Genomic DNA, 24,679 nt, shown 5'->3' on the forward strand with positions numbered 1-24,679 from the left:
CTACAGTCCATGGGATCACAAGGAGTCGGACATGATTAAGCGACTAACACTTTCTCTTCTGCGCTGCAGATTTCCCCACTGGATATCTACCTTGTGTTCCAAAAGTAGTTTAAATGCAGCAGATCTAAAACTAAGATTTTAGTTCTTCTCACCTGCACAAATACTTCCTCTTGTTTCATGGATTCCGTTTCTCAGTTATTATCACCATTCAAGTAATTATCTAAATTGTTAGGTTTAACTTTTAAGGAACCGCTGACATTGAAGCATTTTCAACCTACAACAATGACAATTTTATATGGTTCAATCTAATAGAAATCTCAAAATCAGCACCAAACGTGCCTTTCTGTCATTTTTACATCTCATAAGTCACCAGCTATTAATGTTTTGAAAGCCTCATATTCATCCTTTAGTTTCTGTTCTGTTGCTGTACCTACTACTCTGATTCAGGTCCTCAGTTTTGGCCTAGACTACTGTAGTGTCCTTCTGTGATTTCTGCTACCAGTATCTTCTTACTCATTGCTTATACAAGTTTTCTTTGAAAAGTTGAATCAGTCCTGTGAACCTTTGACCTTCAGTGTCTGTCCACAGGATAAAGTCTGAACCCAGTCTCCCTGCCTGGCCTCATTTTCCTCCCCTGCATCTTGTGCTCTAGATTCCTAAGTCACTTGCCATCTTAAGTGCCATTACTGTTTTTCCACAGGCCATAATCATTGTCCAACCCCACCAATTACCCTAAGCCTTCCATCGGTTAGAATTCTGAGTTTCTATTCAAGTGTCTCCTTTCCCATAAAAACATATTTGCCATGTACTTTCACCCTGCTCATAAAGGACACAATTGCCCCTTTATCTGTGTTCCCATGGTAGAGCATATCACTATAAGATAACCCATCTTATCACTGTTAATTGTTCGTGCAGGTAGACTGTGAATTCCTCACTTATTCCTCTCAGATCCTCAGCACTTCACACTGTGCCTGTTACCTATAAGGCATTAACACGGGTTTGATTTACTTCATATGAACCCACAATAGAGTTACAGGGAGGACTTTAAGATGACCTAGCCACATCTCTACTGCTTATACTTTTAGCATAGAGTGGGAAATTTTTTTGCTGTCTTCATTTTGGAGTTTTTATTTGTTAGCTGTATAAACCACTTGAAGGCAAGACTATACATATCATGAATGTATAGTATTCGTAGATGCCTTGATGGAATAAAGAGAATGCAAGAGAAAAAAGTTGTGGATAAAAACTTTCCCTTCATTTAGTATCATCATCATCATCCAATTTTAATTAAATCATCATTAAATTTTAATGTTATAAAAGATGAGGATGTGAATAGTAGCAAACATTTGTTGGGGGGCCTAGTTCTAGTCTGAATGCTTTTACACTATTATCTTCACAACTACTATGAAGTAGACACAATTATTCCTGTTGTGCTGAGACATAGAAAAGTAACAGATATTATTCCAGGTCTCACGGATAATGAATGTTTTGTTTAAAAAAAAAAAAAGAACAAATGAAAAAAACATAGCTTGGAGTAGTTGATTGATTTGCCAATGATCACTTACTCTTTTCCTGAAGAGCCATTGTTTTGTTTTTTTAATCATTGGATAATGCATTTTGAAGATTGTTATTTTGTTATTTCTAGTTGCTATTATGCTTTTTAAAATTCTCTATAAGTATATTCTATCCTTAATGATTTTTATAAACCTTTTTTCTAATTAACACTCTTAATTTTTATTAACACTGACTTTGTCCATTTGTTTTCCCTGAAATCTTTAACATACTGAATTGTAATATGAACGGGACCACTTTGCAGGAATTGTCAAATGTCTCCTTTTTCCCTTACAGGAAATGATGAGCAAGTTATCCTCCATGATGTTGAAAGGTAAATAGATTGTTGATATGTGGAAGTGATTAACTCTGTTTTTCATATGAAGAAAGGCAGTTATCTCTTTAGACCAAAATAGTTCTTCTTTTTTTGAAGTAAATAGCATAAAATCAACTGTCTTTTGCTGAAAAAAAGATTTCGGTAATAGTTTTCAAACTAAATTTTGATTTATAAAAAGATTTACAAAGTTGCTATAAAATTATAGTTTTCTGGTGAAATTTTAAAGGGCAAGGTTAGAAGGGAAGGAAACACTTAACCCTCACAGTAATTTTATGAGGCAGTACTATTATGATCTCAATTAGAAAACTGAGGCATGGAGATGTTAGGTAACTTAAGGTCAAGTGATGTTAGGATCTGAACTGAGGCAGCCTGGCTTTGGGCCATGCATTTTCTCACATGCCAGACATCAGGAATTCCTCTTCTTCCCTTGCTGGCATCAGGGCTGCTTTATTGTTTTCCCTCACTTTTTGGAAATCCAGCACCACTCCCCAAGTCTGTACACAAGCAGATGCAGTCTGTAGTAAGTCAAAACATGAAACTCATATGTTGAGTCACTTTTTTGGTGGGCACGTGGTGAGGAGGAGTACAGTGGGGATCTTAGTTCCACAACCAGGGATTGAACCTGGGCCCTGGCAGTGAAAGCACCAAGTCCTGACCACTGGACTGCCAGGGAATTCCCTTGAGTCACTTTTAAATACACTCAGGGCAAAAAACAAACTTGTTGTGAGGTCTTGTCTCTTTAATAATACCTTTTTCTTTTAACCTGAAAGTTGAATACCTACTTTTTAGTAAAAAAGTAGGTATTTTTTGGGGGGTTAGTTGGGTTGGCTTTCTCCTGGAAATGAAGAGAGCTTCATTCTAGGAACTAGAGGGCTGGGACTCTGCACTATTTTTGTGTGTATGTGTGTGCCTGTCTGCCTCTCTCTGCTCTCTGTCTCTCAGCAGTGAGACCTTAGATGTGTTCGCTCATGAAGATGCGGTGTATGGCTTGTCAGTGAGCCCTGTGAATGACAACATTTTTGCCAGCTCCTCCGATGATGGCCGGGTTCTCATCTGGGACATCCGGGAATCTCCCCATGGAGGTAGGGCCCCTGTGCACAACGTAGCTGGACTGTGCTGCAGAGTTTGATATCAGCTTCATCACAGATCCAGTTTATGACTTGAGTAACCTGGGCAGAAGTGCTGTAAAGGGAGAGGAAACTCTCATGGGGACATAAATGTGTGTCCCTGGAGGTCCCATCCTACCCCCCCAGTAGTCAGAAGTGAGGCACCTTTGCCAGTCCTCTTCCAGTCACTTGTGGTCCACAGACCTTTGCAGTGGTGTAAACACCACAGTGTCTTGTTGCGAGGTAGCCCCAAGGAATAGAATGTGTGGTGCCTCATTGGTGGAGGGGAGCCACAAGGGCCGGCTGTGCGCATGGTGCTGAAATGCGCATGTTCTTGGTTATTTAAGAGAGTGGGGCATCGTGCACTTTGTTGCATCCTAGTTCCAAGGTTGTTATTTTGCTGGAAGAACCACAGACCCTCACCTTAACTGTGTATAGAAACTTAAAATTATAGCAGATACACTCTGTTTAAGGGGGATTGTCTGGGTGAGTTCCTCTTCTGAATGTTTTCTTTGCATCTCTGAAATGTAAAATGAAGAATTTGTCTTGTTGACTTTCTCTGAAGTTCTTCAGGAAATTTCACCTTTTCAGCTCGTTTCCTGCAGAGAGAGTTCAGTCGCTCTATCTTCAAAGGCTCTTTTCTCCAGCATACCTTCAGTGCCACCCACAGCCCCACTCTTGGTGCAGCTTTGTCAGCGCCATACCTCTGTACCCAAGTTACTATCCTGCCTGCCTTGTCTGGCAGGCTCTGAGTCTTTATTCTATATGCGGAGCATTTAATATGTTGGTCTGTGCTCATTACTGAGGTTCAGGCTATAGGAGAAGCCTATTCTTAGGGTCAGGAAGATAAGGTAGCCAAAGCAGCATCTATGGTTGAATGTAATGGTTTGCTTCCTAGATGAAATTCCCCTTTGTCTGGACTGCCTCCTGGCTGAGATGATTGAGCACTCCCTGTGCCCTCTCCCCCCACAGAGGCCTGTACGGAGTCATGGACTGAGAAGTGCTTTCCGCCTTCGGCTTCTAAACAACTTCCACAGGATTGAGTCCTCCCAGGCAGCCTAGTGGCTCCTTCCTCACCCGGAGCCAGCTAGTGTATGCAAGAGGCTACAGGGTTTCTAGGGGAGGTTGATATACATAGGTGCTGGCTGGACGCAAGAGAAGTTCAAGTATTAGACGTCCTTTTTTTTTTTTTTTTGAAGTATTCAACATTGGAAATGAAATCTTAAAATTCTAGACTGAAGCCATTTTCTTTTCAATTTAGGGAACAGTATTGCCAGAAGGAAAAACTGCACTGTTATTTTAAGTCTATATAGTTATAAAACTTAATTTCTAAAGCTGGTAAATTTGGATTAAGGTATAATAATACTACCAGTAATTGAGTGTGAATTTTTTTTAGCTCATGAGGAATTCAGTTTTACTTACTGTGAAACAGCTTACCTTCCTGGTTACAATGACCATTTGTGTTTTGTTACGGGATCTAAATAGGTGCTATGTGTATTTCTCAGTATTATATTATAGCTTAAACTTCGTGCATATGTGTTTAAGTTGCTGTGTTCAGACTTTCTGTGTACAGAGGGTGTGTGCCAGGCCTTGTGGGGACTTTGTGAGTAAGCATGCTAGTGGTAGTTGTTAAGGCTGTGCTCTTCCTTGCCTTCACACTCCTTGTCTACCTGCCATTGGCCCAGAAGTGCCTGAAGTGGACTGATCAGAATTTTTCTCTTCACAGAGCCCTTCTGCCTGGCCAACTATCCATCAGCCTTTCACAGTGTCATGTTTAACCCTGTGGAGCCCAGGTTATTGGCCACAGCCAATTCGAAGGAAGGAGTGGGACTCTGGGATATTCGAAAACCTCAGAGGTGAGCTCCTTTTATTCAGAAGGTGTTACCGCTTTTCCCTGCCTGAACTCTCAAGAAATATAATCAGCCAGCATGTGTTGTGGGAAGCTAGTTGGCAGTTGATCTCGGTTGGACATCTCCTAATGTATCCGGGTTTCTCTGAAGCCAGGAGAACTCTATTCCCAAGGGGCAGGCAGTGTGAGATATCCACACTCCTTGCTAAGGAAAAGTCATAAATTGTAGTCTAGGCTCTAGACAGGGTCAGTTCTAGGCAAACTTTGCAGTGGGAAAGCCTTGCTTTAGCACTGCCTTCTATCTTTAGGTCCATGGTTCCCCAGATGCATGGAAGGGGAATTATGGTGATTTATTAAACTCATTACTACTGAACTGGGGATTCTTAACCCCAGACTGAAGGGGATATGAACTTCAGGAGAATTGTGAATCCCCAAATTGCATGGGAATTACATTGTGTATTCACCTAAGTGTGTTTTTGTGAGGAGGAAGTTTTTTTTTCTTTCCATTTCTCCAAAGGACCAGTGACTACAACAGTAAAGGCTAAGACCGCCGCCACAGTGTTAGGGGTGTGTCCCCTGTGTTTGCACTATTAAAGAGTACTCTTAGGGCAATTCTGAGCCGACGATTCAAATCACTTACGGGGGAATATCAGACATCATTAAGAGAAATATGTGGATGGGGCAAGTAGGAATCTCTTTCATGTTCCTTAAATCCCACGGGGGGGAGATGACCTTTTATGGCACCTATGACCTTTTATGGCATATAAAACCAAACCTTGCTTTATGAAAGATTTGCATGCATTGCTAGCTTTTCTGAAAATTCCATACGGTAGTAACTTCCCACTTTAAGGCACTATTGCAGAAGAGTATCATGCAGAGTAAACAAGATTATGGTTTATTTCATGGGCCTCAGATGAAAGGGGCAATTAAGCACAGAGGATTATCTTCCTTGGTGATTTTTTAGTCCTAGCTAATTCTCTCTCTGGGCCAGTCTGATGAGGTTGGAACTATGGGATCCCAGAAGGGGATCCCTGGTGTTGAGTGGGGATCCCTGAGGCTCCGTAGGGCAGCAGAGATTTCTCCTGCTCTCTGTTGCATGTGCACCTGGCTCTTCCTTTTCCATGCCACGGGAGTGCGTGTAGTGGCAGGACCCCTGTGGTGCCTTTGCACTGTGTGCTTAGGGAGGCTTGTTCTCTGCCAGGAAGACAGTCTCCTGTGTTTAGCTTTAGCATTCTCTGCACTTTGCGCTCTTCGGGCGCAACTGTTCTGCCTTTTCCATATCACAAAAGGCAGAATTTGGACTAACGATGCCAGCTTTCTCCCAGCCTGCTATCTTCCGTACTGAGAATGAATAGCTGGCAACTGGAGTGAGGCCTGAGCTATTCATCCCCAGTGGAAAGCTTGAGTAGCTCATGATGTCAGCAGTATCTTGAGAGAAGAGGGTGGTTGAATGTTAATGTTTCTCCCGATTTTCCTCCACCAGCTTCGTACTGTGCATTGTATTTGGGTCCTCCTCCCCTTTCTACTTATCCCTTCACTAAACATGGCTTCTTTCTCTTTAAAAAATTCTAAGTGAGATTTCTGCTATATTTTTATAGTAACACTTACTAAATTTAGGGTCTGTATCCAGAAAAATGTAAAGAAAAAGATAAAAAGAGGATCCTATCTCAAGCTGATCTCTGTTGCTTGTATGTTTTTTAAATGTTTTGTGTCAGTACCGTTCTTCTCTTTGCTGGTCTCTGGTCACTTTCTCCAAAAGTAACTACAGTGAACAGTTTCTTAGGTATCTGTCAAGAACAAAATTTAATGCATATGACTAGCATAAAGAATACATATCCTTAGAAGAATTTAAACTAAAAGAACCACATAATGATACCTTGTTTCCGGCGTCTTTTTTCAATTAATAATATGTCTTGCAGCTTTTTTCATATCAGCACATAACAGATCTAGCATATTCTGTTGATGGCTACTTAGTTTTCCACTCATGTGATGTACCCAACAACCAGACTTCTTATTTCCTGTTGGGCCATTATAAACTATGTTTCACTGACCCTGGTCACACATATTTGGCCTACCTTTGCAAAATATCTAGGGAATTGCTGCATCAGACAAAGAATGGATGTTTTTACATCTTTTTAAAATAAAAATTGTCAAATTTTCCCACCACCAAGAAAGGCTACGCTGATTTACAAATCTCTCAACTGCACAAGACCACATGTATCTCATTAACACGTAGTCCTTCGTTAATAGTCCTTCATTAACACCTAAACTGTTACAAGTCTTATGGGGGAAAATACTATGTTCTTGTTTTGATTACTTCATTTATGCATAAGGTTATGTGGTTTCTTTGGCAACCTATAGTTTTCAAAGCCCATATGGGATAAAAGTCATCTAGTAAAGCTAATTGGCATTCTTGACTGATTCCTTTCTTGGAGTAAAAGGAAGAGCACAGTGCTGTGGAGACTGGGATGTTTTTACCTGTTTATTTCATCTTTTCTAAGGTTCTGTGTAATTTTATGGATATGAGGCAGAAAACAGCTATGAGATATTCTTGGGGTCCTGTTCTCCACATCCTCTAGTGTTTGGGGATTAAAGTGCAGTTCTTTTCCGTTTGAACTTTCTTAGTACAAGTTGGTGTGGGGAAAAAGAGACAGCCCTTTGTCTTTTCCATGTGGGATTGATTATGCTGCGTTGCAGTGGATGATTTGTCTCCTAACACAGCTGCCTGGAAACCCCAGCCCCCAAATCTTGGGACACTTCTAAATCACCTGGGAGAACAGGAGATTAATAGAATAGAACAGGAGAGATGATCTATTTCAGGTGTACCTTAATGTCTAGGGAGAGATTTTTGAGAATTTATGAGCCCTTATAATCGCAGGTAAAATGATATGTGCTTGTGTATCTGAGTGAGCACACGGGGCATTTTTTTTCTAGGGACGAGGAGAGCTTTTACCAGGTTCTCACAGAGACCCTTGAATCCCAAGGGGATGAGTTGCTCGGTGTTCTAAAGATTCTTGATTTAGAGCCTATTGTGGTTCCTTAGCCGACTTCTCAGTAACTTCCAGCTTGTAGCTTGGGCACATCTGTGCGTTCTGGGCCTAACTGAGTGGTCCACTGGCTTCCTAGAAGCAAATATATCTCCGTGGAACAACGAAGGGGGCTCACATTGAATACCTTTTCCTTCCTACCTTACCGTAGGGTTAGTTCCATGCTAGAGTGGTTTTCTTACCCTACCCCAAGCCTGAGCTGTGTCTCTCCACTTCAGCAGGCAGCCCATAGGAGTGTGGACAGGTTCCTGTTTATCCCACTGCTGCCCTGAAATAAGCTGATGAGAGGTTGGGCCTTTAGAATAAAGTGTCAGCTTTAGAAGGGACTTCAGTTATCATCTGATCTGACTTACTCGTACAGAATTTAAACGGAGGCAGAAGAGCTTAATGGTTTAGAGAATAGGATCTGAAGTACATCCCGGATACAAAGCCAGGCAGTACACCTTAATAGCCATGGGATCTTGAGCATGTTACTTTACCTCTCGGTGCCTCATAATAATAAATAATAGCTAACATATATTAAACATGACTTGCTGGGGAAAATGACAGTTATATGAATAATTCCTTTTTAATCCTATGACAGCCTTATTAAATCGATTCTATTATTCCTATTTTAATGATAAAGAAGTCAAGGTACATACAGAGAGGTGAAATAACATGTGTATATGTGTATTATTTCCTTCCCCCTTTTAAATCAATTAGGGACCCTGTATATCCTAGTTTTCTTTGATCTGTGCCTCCTGGAAATAAAACTTTGTCAAAATTCTCTCAAATTTTTCTAATACAGACCTACCAACTCTAAAGTCTGAGTCCTTTAGACTTTCTGCCTCACTTTTCACTGTCTTATGGCCCAGCCCCAGTTTGCACACTGACTTTCCAAATTTTTTGCTCTGTTAACCCTGGAAATCTGAACATGCTATTAATTTTTCTTTTGTAAAGTTTTAGAACAGAAATTGTAAACTAGGTGCCCATAGGCCATATTTAACCCACAGGAATATTTTGATTGACCTACATGATATAATAGTGTTTAGAAAATTACACAGAAAAAGATCAAAATTTCTAACATCTCTTGAAAAAGTCAAAAGACTTGAAATCATTGGACCTTTATTCTCATATGGCAGCAGCCGAAGCTGAATCAGGGGTTCGTTCCTCTTAAAACCTTTAGGATGTGTTACAAGTCCCACCACTCCTTCATGTCTTAACCCAGGTGGTTTCCTCTCATTTATATTACTTCCCTGGCCCTGTAGTCTTTGGAATTTGAAGGTTTGCTTTGGGGATTTTAGTGCACGTGAGTGGACCATAGGTAGGTAACTTGAGTATAATGACTGGATAAGAGAAAACTTCACATATAGAAGTATAATTGCAAGTTTGGGTGAGGTTTCATTCATTTCATGTAAATTGTTTCTGCTGGTATCTTTTCACAACCATCCTGTCCTTTATCACTGCCAATGTCCCAGTTGTGATGTCTTGCTTGGTCTATTGCAGTGACCTCTGGGCAGTTTTCAGAACTGAGCTCCTTGAACATCCAAAGCATTAAGGAAAAGTGTAGTTTCCCCAGCTTTTACTCTCCTTGTCTCACCATTATGATTGCCCGTTTTAGCTGTCTGCTCACTCACTACTTCTCTCCTTTCTCGTGTCTTTATAGTTTCTGTCAATTTTTGTCAGGAACTATTAGTTCTGTGACAGGTAACAATGTTTTGCTTTGACAAGGATAATAAAGAGAGTGTTTCTTTCCCACTCGATAATAAAACTACGGCAAGCCAGGAATTCCTGCAGACTTACCTCATAAGCTGGTGCTTTTATGTGTTGGGTAAATGGGCAGTAAATGCAAATTCCTGCTGTCAAGAAGGACTTGCTTACTCTTAGTAACTCACCTGGCTTTGGGGCCTAGATATCTGTTTTCTGGGCCTGGGCCAATCCTACTTCTGTAGAGACCAAATTAAGTGCAGCTCTGTCTTCTGAACAGCCGGGCAGTCTCTGCCACATTCCCTTTGAGGGCTGCTTATACTGTTGTGGGAAAATAGAGCTCAAGAGTTCAGCTTCAAAGGCTGGGGAAAAAATCATTCATGCTCTGCTTTCTATCTCTTCTCTCCCACTCACCCATCTTTACTTTTTATATGAACCTATCCAGTGCTCAGGCAAATGTTCTGTCTATTAAACCCATAATAAAAGCTTGTTTTTCCCCTGAAACTGTATTCCTTCCTTAAGTTCTTTATTAACGTCACCATCACTCTTGGAATGATCCTGGCTAAAATCCAGAGTTCCATATGCCTCTTCTATTTCTTACTCTCTCTGCCATAACCAGCCTTGCTCTGTGTTAGTGCCTGGCTACTATTTTCAGTTCTTAAAGCCTCTGCCCTATTTCAGGTCCATATTACTCTTTCCATAAGGTGTCGACTTCTAAGGTGTCGGCTAGCTTCTTAACTTGCTCTTGCTTCTGGCACACAGCACACGTCCTTAAAACATACTTCTGCCATTCCCCTACCCAGGAGCTCTAGAGGCTGCTTCTTATCTTTGTTTATGGCCATATTCCCCAGAACCAGTAATGTGGGATGCTCCAAGAAATTTTTTTTTTTTTTAATGAATGGATGACCTGGTTTATGGACGAAATGGAAACTTGTTAAGCAAGCAGTCAGCCCCTTCTCTGGTGCCAGTGTCCCTTTTCCCCTTGTAGCTTGTCCTCTACATACAAACACACGTAAAGGAGAATTTATCTTTTCTTTACCTATTCAAATTCTAGTTACCCTTCAAGGTCCAAGATCAAATGGCAGCCCATCGGTACAGACGTCCTTGCTCTATCTCTCCGTTGCATTCTCTTAAAGCGTCCTTCCTTTTTTTACTCGCTGTGTCCCCAGCACCTAGCCCAGTTTTGGTGCAGAGTATATGTCGAATGAATGAAGCTTTCCCTCGCTTCTGGCAGAAAGGATCCCTCTCTCCAGCGCCTCTGTAAAGTACTTAGGGTCTGTGACATTCATGTTGCATGTCTTAGTCACCGTTTTTGCCATCATTGATTATCTTTACTATGACTATGTTTTATCTCCAGATAAAAGATTATGTCTTTTCTTTCTAGTGCTCGGGAATTGCTTCTTAGAAAGGAAGAACTTGTCTTAATCTGTACTATTACTTTGCATGTTTTTCTGTGGATTTTTAAAGACAGGGCCATGTTTTATATCTGTTGCCTAGCACAATGCTTAGAGAATGTTATGACCTTCAGTAAATAGTGCAGTGTTACACTCATCACGAAATAGTATGTATTTTCAAAGCTAGCTCTCTGTAATGTTTTCATTAACTCCCTGAGTGTAATAGCATGGATCAAAATGTCATGTGTAGAGAAAAACCCTTAGAGGAGGTTGTAAGGGTTCTTGCAGGGCTTTGAACGGTTGTCAATGAGTTAAACTAGCGATGTAAGGAAGTCAAGAATTGTGGCAAAGTTGCTTTCTAGTGTTTGGGCCACAAGGTGGAGCTCTAGAATCAGCTTCGCTGCAAGAAGGCACCAGGGCCCCATTATCCCAACCCAGTAATTCTCAAATTTCAGAGGGCATGAGAATCACCCGGGGAGGTTGTTAAAGTGACGCTTCCTGGAGCCGCTTCCTGGAGCACAGACCCAGAGATTGAGTTGTCAATCCAGGGCAGACCCTGTGAATCTGCCGTTTTTTAATACATACCCCAGGTGATTTGGCAACTTTGCTTATCCTGCAAGGTGGAAGCTGTGATTTTTCAGAGATCTGTGTTGAGTTTGTTGCTGTGTTCTTTTGGACCCAGGGTCTTCCGGCTTTAGGCTAGAGCTTCCCTGTGTCTATTCATTCTCACCAAACACAAATGTGCCTTTTTATAGCAAGTGGCTTAGTTTCAGACCAGAGCATCTGGGGAATGCCTGGTGAATGGGTGGGAGTTGTGAAAGCATGTTCCACTTCATAGCCTCCCTTTAATACTTCCCAACTCCTCTTACCCAGGGGGAGGTGACCCCAGTCCCCTAAATCAAGTAGACATTTTTACTTTAAAATCAAGTCTTGACTCTTTTTCTTTTAAAAAAAACTTTTTATGTTTAAAAATTCTCTCTCTCACACACACACTGAGAAATAGTAAAATAAACGCCATTGCATCTAGCACCCAGCTTCGATAATTAACCCATGGACAATCTTACTTCATTTATTCTTCCACTGAGATGATTCCATTTCCATGTAACTTTGTATTATTTCCTCTGTAAATACTTTATTATGTATCTCTGAAAGATATTCTTTTTTAAAAATTGAGATAAAATTCACATGATATAAAATTAACTCTTTTAAATAGTTAAAATTAGCTATTTTAAAGTGAAAACTTTAGTGGCATTTAGTTCATTCACAGTGTTGTGCAACTACCACCTCTGTCTAGTTCCAAAGCGTTTTTATCATTCCAAAATAAAACCCACACCCATGAAGCAGCTACTCCCCAGAATACTTCGCCCCTAGTTTTTGGCCACCACCAATCTGCTTTCTGTATCTATGGCTGTGACCTTTAGTCTGCCTCTTTTACTTAGCATAAAGTTTTTGAGATTCATCCACATTGTAGCATGTATCAGTACAGTATTTCATTCCTCTTTATGGCTGAATAATTTTCTGTTGTATGGATGTATATACCATATTTTGTTTATCCACCTACTGATGGACATTCGAGTCTTTTCTACCTTTTGGCTATTCTGAGTAGTGTTACTATTAAAATTTATGAATAAGTATTTGTTTGAGTACCTGTTTTTGGTTCTTTGGGTTCCATCCCTAAGAGTGTAGTTGCTGGATCATATGGTGAGCCTATGTTAAACTTTTTGAGGAACTGCCATAACTGCCATATTACTTTCCATGAAAAGATAATTCTTTTAAAAATCATAATATTATTATCACACCTAAAAAATTAGTAATAATTCCTTAATACCATTGCATATTTAGTGTTTACATTTCCTTAATTGCCTCCTAAATGTTACAGTTGGTTCTTATGGATCAAGATTTGAATAAGGTCTGTACCAAGCAATTAGTTGACATGGTTTCTAAGTTTTTGGATACTCCTACTTTTCATTTTTTTCTTTTGTAACTTATTTGTTAAAGAAACTGGATTATTTTACCAAATTTCTCACATTTTAGATTATACAGGAGGCCCTTTGTATCCTTGGGTTCTATATCTGTGGGGTTCCTGGATCCAATCCCCCATAGATGCCAAGGGGCAGCTGTACTGATTGCATGTTTATACCATCATTTAGCATGTTCCCTCTTATCTCAGTTTTTTTCATAAATTGGTATTGGGTCTAGGGACTGAAACAGTTTTAGGCTTGATTCTTTTTGGTGGGGGTTACAAAAACATTTCATAGGTAGTGTTGTATATATCCATAAGGAAGCCAAAAATGTCTGGTTTTGTCTTTTGTTTTAAAACACATTGACTGACTTCTCAGTTCAGCTTTTTAAAATACAAGTAACGCTGGTGAAGATGTGGAGAAACTGAATCACTCATACATTGTGAGTAGGAATGTAAAATAGTACAAAATATCTAGAAAATGTTTTGGTAGTTCCTTTATAAATTAAAAATGAACTTATTATCTGACCCAGCAGTTGCACTCTTGGGTGTTTATCCAAGAGAGAGGAAGACTTATTTTCATATAGCAGCTTGTACATGAATGTTCATAGCAGCTTCATTCATAATACCCAAAGCTGGAAACTACCCATATGTTTTTCAATCTGTAAGTAGTTTAAAAAAATAATAAGAAACTCAAAGTGATGGAATTGCTTAGTACTCCCATAAATATACATTTATAATTTTCATTTGCCATGTAGTAAATTTTAAAAATCTATTAAATTTTTTCAAAAATTCAAAGCATATCTAAACATCTAATATATAAATTAAGTGCCGTTTTCTCTCCTAATCCTATCTCCGAGTTTTCCTCTATTACGGGAGTTGTGTGCCTTCTTTAAGTAGATAGATGCACACACACAGACACAAGCTATTTTAGGGGGTTCTGGAAGTAGAGCTATATTGTACACATTATTCTGCAAATTTGCTTTCATTTAACAGTTTTTTCAACGCCCTTTTTTCTGTTTCAGTAATACATATCTGTGTCATCTGTTGAATGACTGCATGATTGTTTTGTACATGAAATATAATTAAATGTTTCAAACATTTCTTATTCATAGATATTTATGTTAGTACCAAATTCTGTGCAATGAACCTCCCTATATATCAATAATTTGCATTTGTCTATTATATCATAATAAATTACTTAGCAGTTAAAAAAAAAATAATAATAAGAAAACTGTAGTGCATTTATGCCATAGAATACTACTTGGCAATAAAAAACAAGAAACTGAAGGGTTGATACGTGCAACAATTTGGATAAACCTTAAGTGAACTGTGCTACATAAAAAAGCCAATCTCAAAAGGATACATACTGCATGCTTCCGTTTATATAACCTTCATGAGCTAATGTAACATTCATGAGATGGAGAACAAATTAGTCATTGCCAGGTGTTAGGGTTTAGTGGTAAAAGGGGTGGATGTGGCTATAAAAGGAAGTCTTGTGGTGATGGTACACATAAGTATTGTGGTGACTACTTGAAGTTATACACGTGATACAATTGCATAGAGCAACACACACACAAATGAGTGCATGTATAGCTGACAAAATCTGAATAAGCTCTATAGATTGTACCAATGTAAATTTCCTGGTTTTGATATCATACTAGTCATGCAAGGTGGTAACACTGGGAGAGTCTGGGTAAAGGGTTCAAAGAACCTTCTTGATTTTCTGTATATAGTATCCTATTATTAGCAAACAGTGACTATGTTACTTTTTCCTTTCCAATTTGGGTTCCCTTTTATTTCTTTTTGTTTTCTGATTGCTGTGGCTAGGTCTTCAAAACTATGCTGCATAAAAGTGGCAAGAGTGGCCATTCTTGTTTTGTTCCTGATCTTAGAGGAAATAACTTTGAACTTTTCACTGTTGAGTATGATATTAGCTGTACGTTTGTCATATATGGCCTCTATTATGTTGAGATATGTTCGCTTTACACCCACTTCTGGAGAGTTTTATTATAAACTGTTGTTGAGTTTTGTCAGAAGCTTCTTCTGCATCTCTGTTGAGATGATCATATGATTTTTATTCTTTGCAAACTCTTTTTATAAGAAAATTTCTTTGCAAATTCCTCTGAGAATGACTGTCACTCTGTCATGTCTGCCTCTGTGACCCCATGGACTGTAGCCTGCCAGGTTCCTCTGTCCATGGAATTCTTCAGGCAAGAATACAGGAGTGAGTTGCCATTCCCTTCTCCAGGGGATCTTCCCAGCCCAGGGACTGAACCTGGGTCACCTGCATTGCAGGCAGATTCTTTCATCTGAGCCACCAGGGAACCCTAGATTCCTCTGAATCTATAATTATTTCAAAACAAAACGTTAAATGTAAGTAATACATAATAGCATTCTCCTTTTAAAACTATGAATAAGGCTAAAATTCCTCTTGACTACTTCCAATCCTGGTCTCCTGCCCTCTTTCCTGAGGGTAATGAATGTTTGTATATGCTTCCAGAACTTTTTCTTTGATTTTATATGCTTATACATGTACCTGTAGAAAATACATGATTTTTGTTTCTATATGGAGGTATGTTTTTCACACGGATGATGTACTGCTATGCAGTTATTCTACAACTTGACTGTTTCACCCATCAGTATGTTTTGGGAATTTATCCATGTATTAACATATCCAGATTTATCTTGTTTCTTTTGCCAGTTAAGAACTTGAGTCATCTCTCTCTCTCTGTGAAGAGTCAGCTTAGATTTTTCTTCTAGGAAGTCTTTTGTGACTGCTCCTCTCCTGTGTTCCCAGTGGAGGGATAGATATTCTCCCTATGTTTTGCATAGCACATATTCCCCTTATTACAACGTTGTTCATATTATAGAAGGAAACTGCTGGCTTTCTTGTCCTTCATTAATTCTTGAGGATGTCTTTTCCATCTTATTTCATCTTTAAATCCATGTGCTTAGCATAGTATCTAGAATAGTTAGGTTTTCAATAAATGGTTATTCAGTAAAGGCATGCATATATGAGTTATATATATGTGAGTTACTGAACTACAGGGAAGGATCTGAGGTGAATTACTTAGATGAATCCTTCTGGCCTTGATGTATTGTCATCTGATGCTGTTCTTTTTGCTGGGTGGAATAATTCATCTCCACCACATAGTCAGTGAAATCTTGTTGAACCAAGAAGCAGAAAACAACTTGTTGGCCCTATTTCTGCTTCTTATTTTTTGTATGGTCAGGGCCAGGTCATATAAACATTTAGGACCTAGGTCTCCTCCAGTTTGAGATGAAAATAATGTTACCTTCACTGTCCACCTTATAGGGTGATTGTAAGGGTTAATTGATACAATGTATATGTAAACATTTTGGAAATTAAATTTAATGAAAAACGTGTTGCTTCTTCAAGGGTATCTGTTGTGATCTGATTCTTTTAAGAATCACTGAAGAATCAGTGAATTCTTCATAGTTTGAACTTTTTATTTTGTGATCTTAGGTTTGATCATTTGTACTTTATCTGTTGTGAGTCACGTATTTTAGACAGGGATATCTTGGTATACTCTGAATAATCTTGGCTTCATTTATCCATGAATATACCCGTGTATGGAAGACTTTCCAGGAACCTTGCTAATGTTTCTGGATTCTACATAAAATACTTTGAATTTGTTTTTTATTCCAGTAATACACTTTGCCGTTTATTTATAGGTACATGGAAAGTGGGATGGTGTATCTGCAAAGAGAAACCAAACTAAGTATAGTTTCAGATCTAACTTGGTACTGTATCCAGTGCTAACCAAGGTGGGGCATGTTTATTACTTAAAATCCTTTCAAAGGAGGGATATTATTTGCCTTCATTGAGAAGGATGGTGAGGGACACTGGTAGTTTTAGAGTCCTTTGCAAATTTTTAACTGTCTTTTAAAGAATTTAGAACAATGGCTTAATTTCAGATTTGCATCTGCACCAGAATCCTGTAGGGCAGCATATTATCTGAAATTTCAGTTAAGCTCTTTAAATTCTGCTCTCTCATACTTCCCTCAAAGCTATCTTCTATGGTCCCTTAATTAAAGAAGGAGTATGTTTGAGATGACATTTTAGAATAAGGTATTTTCTTCTGGTTACAGAAGTGTATGTTCATTGTAGGAAAACTTAGAAAATAAAGTGAAAGGTATAAAAATAAATTAACTAAATGCTATAGTTTGATTGACATATCTTCTTATTGTTCTCAGTATATCCATCAAACTAAATGTTTATCACTATCTAATTTTAGATATGATTGGGTAGGGCATGTGTTCAAAGCCTATAGAATTCACTGTCTACTTTCTGAAAAGGGGTAAATGAATTTTCTTTTTTTTTTTAGTTTGTAATTGACTTCCTAAAGTTTGACTATTAATTTTCCTTTTGAACTTTTATCCTACAAATACCAGAAACTTGCTTTAAAGTACAAGATACAATTAAGATGCGTGTTTACCTGTTAAACTATTCCTTCTTGTTGACTACTTATTAGCAGGTACATAAATTTGACTCATTTAAAGGATGTGTGGTGGTGTCAGTGCAGAGAATACCTGAGTGGTCACTGGCAAATTATTTTACGTTCTGGTCCACAGTTCTTTGCTGTAATAGAAAACTTTGACTTAGATGTTCTCCAAGCCTCCTGCTGTTTCTTTGATTTTTCTCCTGCTCTGTTGCTTCCCTCTCAAGATTAGGTTTTGTGAGCAGACAAATGTCAGGAGCCAGGTAAAACCTTTGTGGAGCCTTTTTTTAAAATGTTGTAAAGTCAGAGTATTTCAGATTGCTGCTCATGATCCATTAGATCATGCAGCATCTATTTATTGAATGCTGGTACATGTCTGGCACTGTTTAAGCACTTGGAATGCATAGGAAGTGGTATAAAAGGTGATAGTGTAGTGGGAAAGGACAAATAAGAAACAAATGGTATGTAAGATGGTGATTCATTAGTAGAAACTAAACAGGCAAGTGAGACAGGGAGCATTGGGGAAGTTTCATTTTTGCATTGGGTATCAGAACAGACTAATTGAGGAGGATATTTGAGTAAAGAAGTAAATGAATGAACCATGTTCATATCTGGGGAGAAACATTCCCTCAGAATTTGCAAGTACAAAGACCCTGAAGCAGATGTTTGATGTGTTCTAAGGAGGCATCATGTGGTTGAAGTAGGGTAAGGGAAAAAGAGTGCCAGGAGGTAGAGTCAGACATGAGGGATTGGTGGGGAGAGGTGTCTAGGATCTCTGTTGGGATTATAAAGAGTTTGAGTTTTAACCTGGTTGAAATCCACTGGCAAATGAATGGTACAGTCTGACTCATGGTTCAGCATCCCTCTGGCTGTCATATTCAGAATGAACTGAAGCATGGGCCAAGAGTAGAGGCATGAAGACAAGATAGGAAACTCTTTCAGTAATCCATAGGGCCATGGAATTGATTTAGGTGGTCACAAGTATTTATTAAATACAAAATGGAAAATCAGTGCACTGCTCACATTAGATGGCAAGTTGTTTAATGAATTTATACTAAATAAACGTGGGTGTACTGGAATACAGTATAAAATAAGCTTATTATAAAGGGTTACTATAAAAACGTTTGGAAACCATTATCTTAAGGCATTTATATTTTTGCCAACTAGAACTGACTTTGGTTTTTGGACACTCTCAGTAAGCGGCTCCTATATGAAACAGGCTGTCTTCCTATAATCATGTCTCATCAGTCAGCACTTTGGCCTTCCCATTGCATTCCTCTCTTCCTCTTTTCCACTGTTTGCATAAGTGTTCTCGTCGAAGGGATCAAATTGTGATTTTTATTTTCAAACCCTCTTCTGCTTAGCATTTTTTCTAGGCTTTGCCTCTTTCCCCTTTAACAGCCCTCTGGCTTTGTGGCCTAGTTCTCTGACAGTCAGCACACCCACCTAGTTTCTTCTTCTGCCATCAGGGACTGCCTGTTTACCTGCCTGTATTCCCACCCACTCCTTCTGCACCCTTATGTTGCTGTAGCAACTGCCATCTCAGTCTCCCGCCTTCCTCTGCCTTTCTTCTTCCTCCTACCAACCTGTATTCATTAAACTCTCCCTCCAGCTTTCTACACTGTGAGGTCAGGGCTGATGCTTTGTAACATCTGTCAGAAGGTAGAGCCATTAATATCTTAGGATGAAGATTAAATGACTGCTTATAAAACCCTTCTCTGTTTTCCACAGCTTGCAGTAAAGCGGGATTTTTTGAATAAGCAAATCATCTGATGAACTGATATGACTGAATGCTGAGTCCCTAATTCTACAGAAAAATCACAAGTGTCCTAGGACAAATCTGTTCTGGCACTGCCTTTTAATTCGTTTTGAGATCTTGTATAGCGTTGAGATCTTGGTTGGTTATATGTGGCTTTTGGGATCCCCTGAGCCAAAGACAAAAACATGGGCTATAGATCACTTCAGCTCTGGGTGTGATGCCCCTGTTCTGGAAGGTGGTGATTAGAGGCTCTGCAGTACCTGAAAGCCCAGGTTCTTCCCCTTCCAACTTGCATAAAAGAAATGGTTAAGGAAGATGTGCTAGGGATTTCCCTGACAGTCCAGTGGTTGGGACTCAGTACTTTTACTACTGTGGCCCCAGATTCAGTCCTTGGTTGGGGAAGTTAGATCCTGCAGGCACGTGTGCAGCACAATCATTTTTAAAAATAAATAAATAAAATTTTAAAAAGGAAGATGTGAGGGGTGTGTGTATATATTATGTATATGTATATATAATGTGTATATATAGTGGGATACTATATAGCCACGAAAAGGAATGAAATAGTGCCATTTGCAGCAATATGGACAGACCCAGAGATTATCATACTAAGTAAATCAGAAAGACAAGTACCATATGATATGACTTACATGTGGAATCTTACAAAACAGACTCACAGACATAGAAAACAGACTTAGATGCCAAAGGGGAAAGGGAGTAGGGGAGGGATAAATTAGGAGTCTGGGATTAGCAGATACAAACTGCTCTATATAAAATAGATAAACAGCAAGGTCCTGCTGCTGAGCACAGGGAACTATATCCAGTATCCTATAATAAATTATGATGGAAAAGAATACACACACACACACACACACACACACACACACACACATACATGTAACTGAATCACTTTGCTGTACACCAGAAACTAACACAATGTTGTAAATCAGCTAGACTTCAATTTAAAAAAAGAAAGAAGGCTCCCCTGGTGACTCAGTGGTGGAAGGTCCACCTGCCATTGCAAGAGGCACCGGTTTATCTCTGATCTGGGAACATCCCAAGTGCTGTGGAGCAACTAAGCCTGTGCACCACAACTGCTGAGCCTGCCGTAGAGCCCAGGAGCTGCGGCTGTTGAGCTCACATGCCCTAGAGCCTGTGTTCCGCAGTGAGAAGCCCATGCACTGCGACTAGGGGGTGGCCCCCGTTTACCACAACTGAAGAAAAGCCCACACAGCAGTGAAGACCCAACACAGCCAAAAATAAATAAATAAAATTATTTTTTAAAGTGTATTTTTTTAAAAAAAGAAAGAAAAAGTTTATGGGATTACCAAGATCTTGAATATACTTGAACGGAACTGATACAGGCTGTAACTTTTTGAACTTGTTCACTTTTTACTTAATTCCATTAACAAATCCTCTAGGATTTGTCATGTTCTCTGTGTTGTGTTATAGGAAGTACAAAATGCCACCTGTATTCCTTATAGGTCATCCTGTCCTAAAGCAGAAACAGAAGGGGAGAGATTTTTTCCTACCTATGAGACGTTGAATTTTCCTCTCTGGTTGACTGGCACCAGCTCTGATGTCTGTGATTTGGAATAGCAGTGCCTTGACTCCAGCCGTTTCACAGGTGTTAGGAAACTTTCACATAGTAACTCCGAGGAAATGCATGCCAGTGGGCTTTAGAAAATCTTGTTGGCACTATTTGACGAATTACTTAGTCATAAATTTATGGAAGTCTAGCTTCATGCAGCCAGATCTTGGAATGTTTACGAGTGCTTTATCTTGTGCTAAATGTGATACTCCCAGTCACTTTTTCTGGAAACAGCCTTGGTTTATTTCTCTTCTGTTCCAAGACTTTAACCTTGGCCAAAGACTTTTTGTAAATGTTCTTTTTATCCTGCCAAAGCAATAAAGAAATCCAATTGCCTATTTCTGAGGGGCCAAAACACCAAAAAAGCAAAAAAAAGAAAACAGAGGAGCACACTAATGAGGAATATTTTCCTGATGTTCTGAGGTTCTCTTGCTTTTTGTCCTGGGCCTTTTACATGCTAACCCTTGGATCACCTCCTGTCCCATTCTTGTTGCATTTTGTTAAAAATTCTTGGTTGAAGATAGGTCGAAAGTGAAAGTGTTGGTCAGTCAGTCATGTCTCACTCTTTGCAACCCCATGGACTGTAGCCTCCCAGGCTCCTCTGTCCATGGAATTCTCCAGGCAAGAATACTGAAGTGGGTTGCCATTCCCTTTTCCAGGGGATCGTCCCAACCTAGGGATCAAACCCAGGTCGCCTGCATTGTAGGCAGATTCTTCATTCTCTGAGACACCACTTCATTCTCTGAGCACCCTTCATTCACACCAATGTGTGAAGATAAGCCAGGAATTGATTTTTGCTTTCCTTTTTCTTATAGGGATGTTTTGATTTGAACTCATTTCAACTTGTTGCTACTCCCTTCAAGATAGCGCTCATCTCATTTGGGTGTGTAATGGTAGCCACTTCTCTGGAGGAGTGGAGACACTGTCAAATTTGAGGCATTCTTTTATATAGGTACCGTCAGTTCTCCAAAGGGTAAACAAGAAACTTCTCCTTCAGGGCATGTGTTGAGGGCAGGAAAAAAGCATTTCAGGCATTGTGGGTAGAGTGGAACTCTGATCTTAAAAGGAATTGGAGTCCTTTCTCCTGTTAGGCATTGGGCTGTAAAAAAAAGTGCCGTATTGGGTAGTTGGCTTTTCATTTAGCTTCTAGTAATCTGCTTTCTCTCCACCTTATTTTCACACTCACCCTAAATTCTAAAATGGAACCATGTTTTTCAAAGAGTGGTTTGGAAGTCACATGCATCGTAATTAATTAAGGTTGCTCGTTAAATTCAAATTCCTGGGCCCACTTCTCAGATTGAATTAGACTATCTGCACCTGAGAATCTACATTTGAGAAAAAGTACCAGATGATTTATCATGCATCTTACACTTGGAATCATAAACAACAGGATCTTTGACACTGTATCTTGACTTTGAGAGGAAACTACTGCTAAGCCTTTTCTTCTGATGAACTAGATCATTCTTATCATTCTCAATAGGGAGGAGCCAGCAACAGAACCCCTGCTGAGAAATTATAGTTAATGTAGCTCACTTTCTGAATTTCAAGTGTCAGTCTATCCCTCTGAAAGGATTCTTGCCCCCAAACATAAAGTATTTAGTTTTAATAACTGCTGCTACAGTTTTGTTTGTTGTTGTTTTTGTAGCTGTCCTCTTAAACATTTAGGAGCAAGATTCCTATGTACCTACCGACTCTGTGTGAGAGATAGGAGTCCCCTGCCCAGAAGCTAAGGGAAAAGTTAGTGACTCTTGTGGAACCCACAAACAGACCCCTGCAGAGTGGTGGACATAGGAACTTGGGTGGGAATGGGATGGGCCTAGATATCTGCCTGTCCTGCAGGTCTGACTGGAATCTGCAGAGGAAGTTGCTATTAACGGATTCAAAGGGCTTTTGCCAGCGGCCCCAGCTTTCCCGTCAGGGCTGCCTCAGCTGATGCAAACCCCTGCTGCTGTGGCTGGTGGGGTTGGCCAAGTTTCTTTTTGTTGAGTCTTGTTTCCACCCCCAACAGATGCCGGTTTATTTGCACACTCTAGGCTGATCTCGAGTTTGAAAGGCTCTCATTGTTTTGGAGCTTAGTGTTTAGGAAACACCGCATGCCTGTGGCAGCTAGGACACCCTGTAAAGGAAATACCTGGACTCAGTAGCCCTGTCATTCATTCCCTGTATGTGTGTGCGTGTGGCCAGTGTTAGGACGTTTTAAGAACATCAGTCTGTAGGAAGTATTTCTTGGGGCCTACAGCAAGACTAGGCTTCTTCTCCGTGATGTTTGGAGTTCTAGGGACCATTTTTTCTAAGCCACTTCTCTCTTTCCTTCCATTTCACACTTAACAGGATTAAAGTCTGCTTGCCCAAGCCTTGTTTTCACACATAACTGAGGTACTAGAGTTCTTCCCTAGGCAGGTGAAAAGACTGCCTTGGGGGACAAAGGACTGACTGGCTAGCGGTGGTGCAGAATGTTTTTATGACCAGGACAGGTTGGCACATTCCTTTGGACTATGGTCCAGGGACTCCTTTCTTTCCTTTTTTTTTTTTTTTTAATAGTAATCTCTGTAATTTGTATAGCACTTAGTCAGTTACAAAGTTTTATATCACATACCATTTTATTATATCTGTATAATGAAATAAATTTAATTGTATATAAATAATGTATTAAAGAGTCTTCAAAACCAAAGTTAATATCAGAGAGTTTCAGAGAAAAGGTGACTACTTGGATTTATGTTTAATAAAACAGCATGTTGAAAAAACTAAAATTGTGAATAAAATTATGTCAAATGGTCAAACATGCTAATACTAATAAATTTCAAATAAATCTTCCAGGCTCTAATTTAGATGTCTCAAGGCCCTTTCCAATGCTGATTCCCTAAATGTATAAACTTTTTTTCTTAAACTACTAGACTCTCTTTGCAAGATCACAATGTCTTTTGAAACAGAGTGAGTTAATAGCACTAATGTGGCCCTCATTTCTGTAGCATTTCCAATGCACATGATCAGTGTACGTAATCTCACTTTCTTACCAGTAATTTGGTTATGCATGGACAATGAATAGTCATGTCTCTATAATGAAACAGTGTCCAGGTAGTCAAGGAGACTGACTACTAGAAAGATAAGTTACCTAGTACTGTTTAATTGTTAACGTTCATGGTCATCCTAGTTAACTGTAAAATTGAAAGTATCTTTTCAATCATCATAATAAATAATTTTGACCCATACCATCTGACTTTTTAAAAATGTTATGAACATTATGAAGCTACAGAAGAATAATGGGTGAATCAGAATATACCAGTCTCTAGTAGAAGCTGGATAAATGGAATTATATATATTAGTCAAAGTATATTTTAAAGCTAAATATAAACTCATTGGGAATTATAAAGGGAAGCAAGTCATCCTGCTTTTCTAATTGTTGTAACTGCTGGCTCTGTATTTAATTTTAAATTTTTCTTTAATATTTATTCTTGAGTTATGCCATATGGAATATAAAAATTCTCTGAACAGATTGAAAATTAAAAAATAAGTGCATAAGCAATAAAGTCATTATTATTTTTAAAAATCCAGAATAAACTAGAGTATCGTGTTTTTCTGGCTGATGGTTTCTGTGTCTCTAATTCAAAAGACAGATATATTTCTTAAATACCATCCATGATGGTCAGTTATGGTGGACACCACTGACTTCCCAGGGTCTTGACAAGGAACTGTTTGCTTCTGTAGCTCAGGTAAATAAAAGAACTAATCATTTTAATATGTCTTTTCATTCCTATAAACTTAGTGGTAATTCAACTTTTGGAGATTGAAGAAAGGAACCGCCAAGTTAAATAACTTGCTTTAATGTAATCAAGGAGTCATCTCTGTCCTTTTTATTACCTTCTAGCCCACTGTGTGGAAACATCTTTCGGCCAGAATTCAGATGTGCAAGCCTGACAGGAGGTCCTGGTTATGAAA

General features: G+C 39.2%; 1 protein-coding gene across 7 annotated transcripts in view; it reads left to right on the top strand.

The window, feature by feature from the left end:
- DCAF5 (DDB1 and CUL4 associated factor 5) overlaps positions 1-24,679 on the top strand; it is a 91,433-nt gene that overhangs the window by 26,848 nt on the left and 39,906 nt on the right. For 4 of the 7 annotated variants that reach the window (XM_086320059.1, XM_086320064.1, XM_086320061.1 and 1 more), the window contains exons 3-5: positions 1,849-1,885; positions 2,831-2,970; positions 4,721-4,850. In XM_086320059.1, coding sequence (XP_086176185.1) covers positions 1,849-1,885; positions 2,831-2,970; positions 4,721-4,850 — 307 coding nt within the window. The remainder of the gene's footprint in view (positions 1-1,848; positions 1,886-2,830; positions 2,971-4,720; positions 4,851-24,679) is intronic. The other 3 variants (XM_086320060.1, XM_086320066.1, XM_086320063.1) reach the window with 1 other exon arrangement.

The sequence above is a fragment of the Bos grunniens genome, chromosome 10 (assembly GCF_055505025.1).
Source record: "Bos grunniens cultivar Pamir isolate PY7600 chromosome 10, Bosgru_T2T1.0, whole genome shotgun sequence".
In the NCBI taxonomy this organism is placed as follows: Eukaryota; Metazoa; Chordata; class Mammalia; order Artiodactyla; family Bovidae; genus Bos; species Bos grunniens.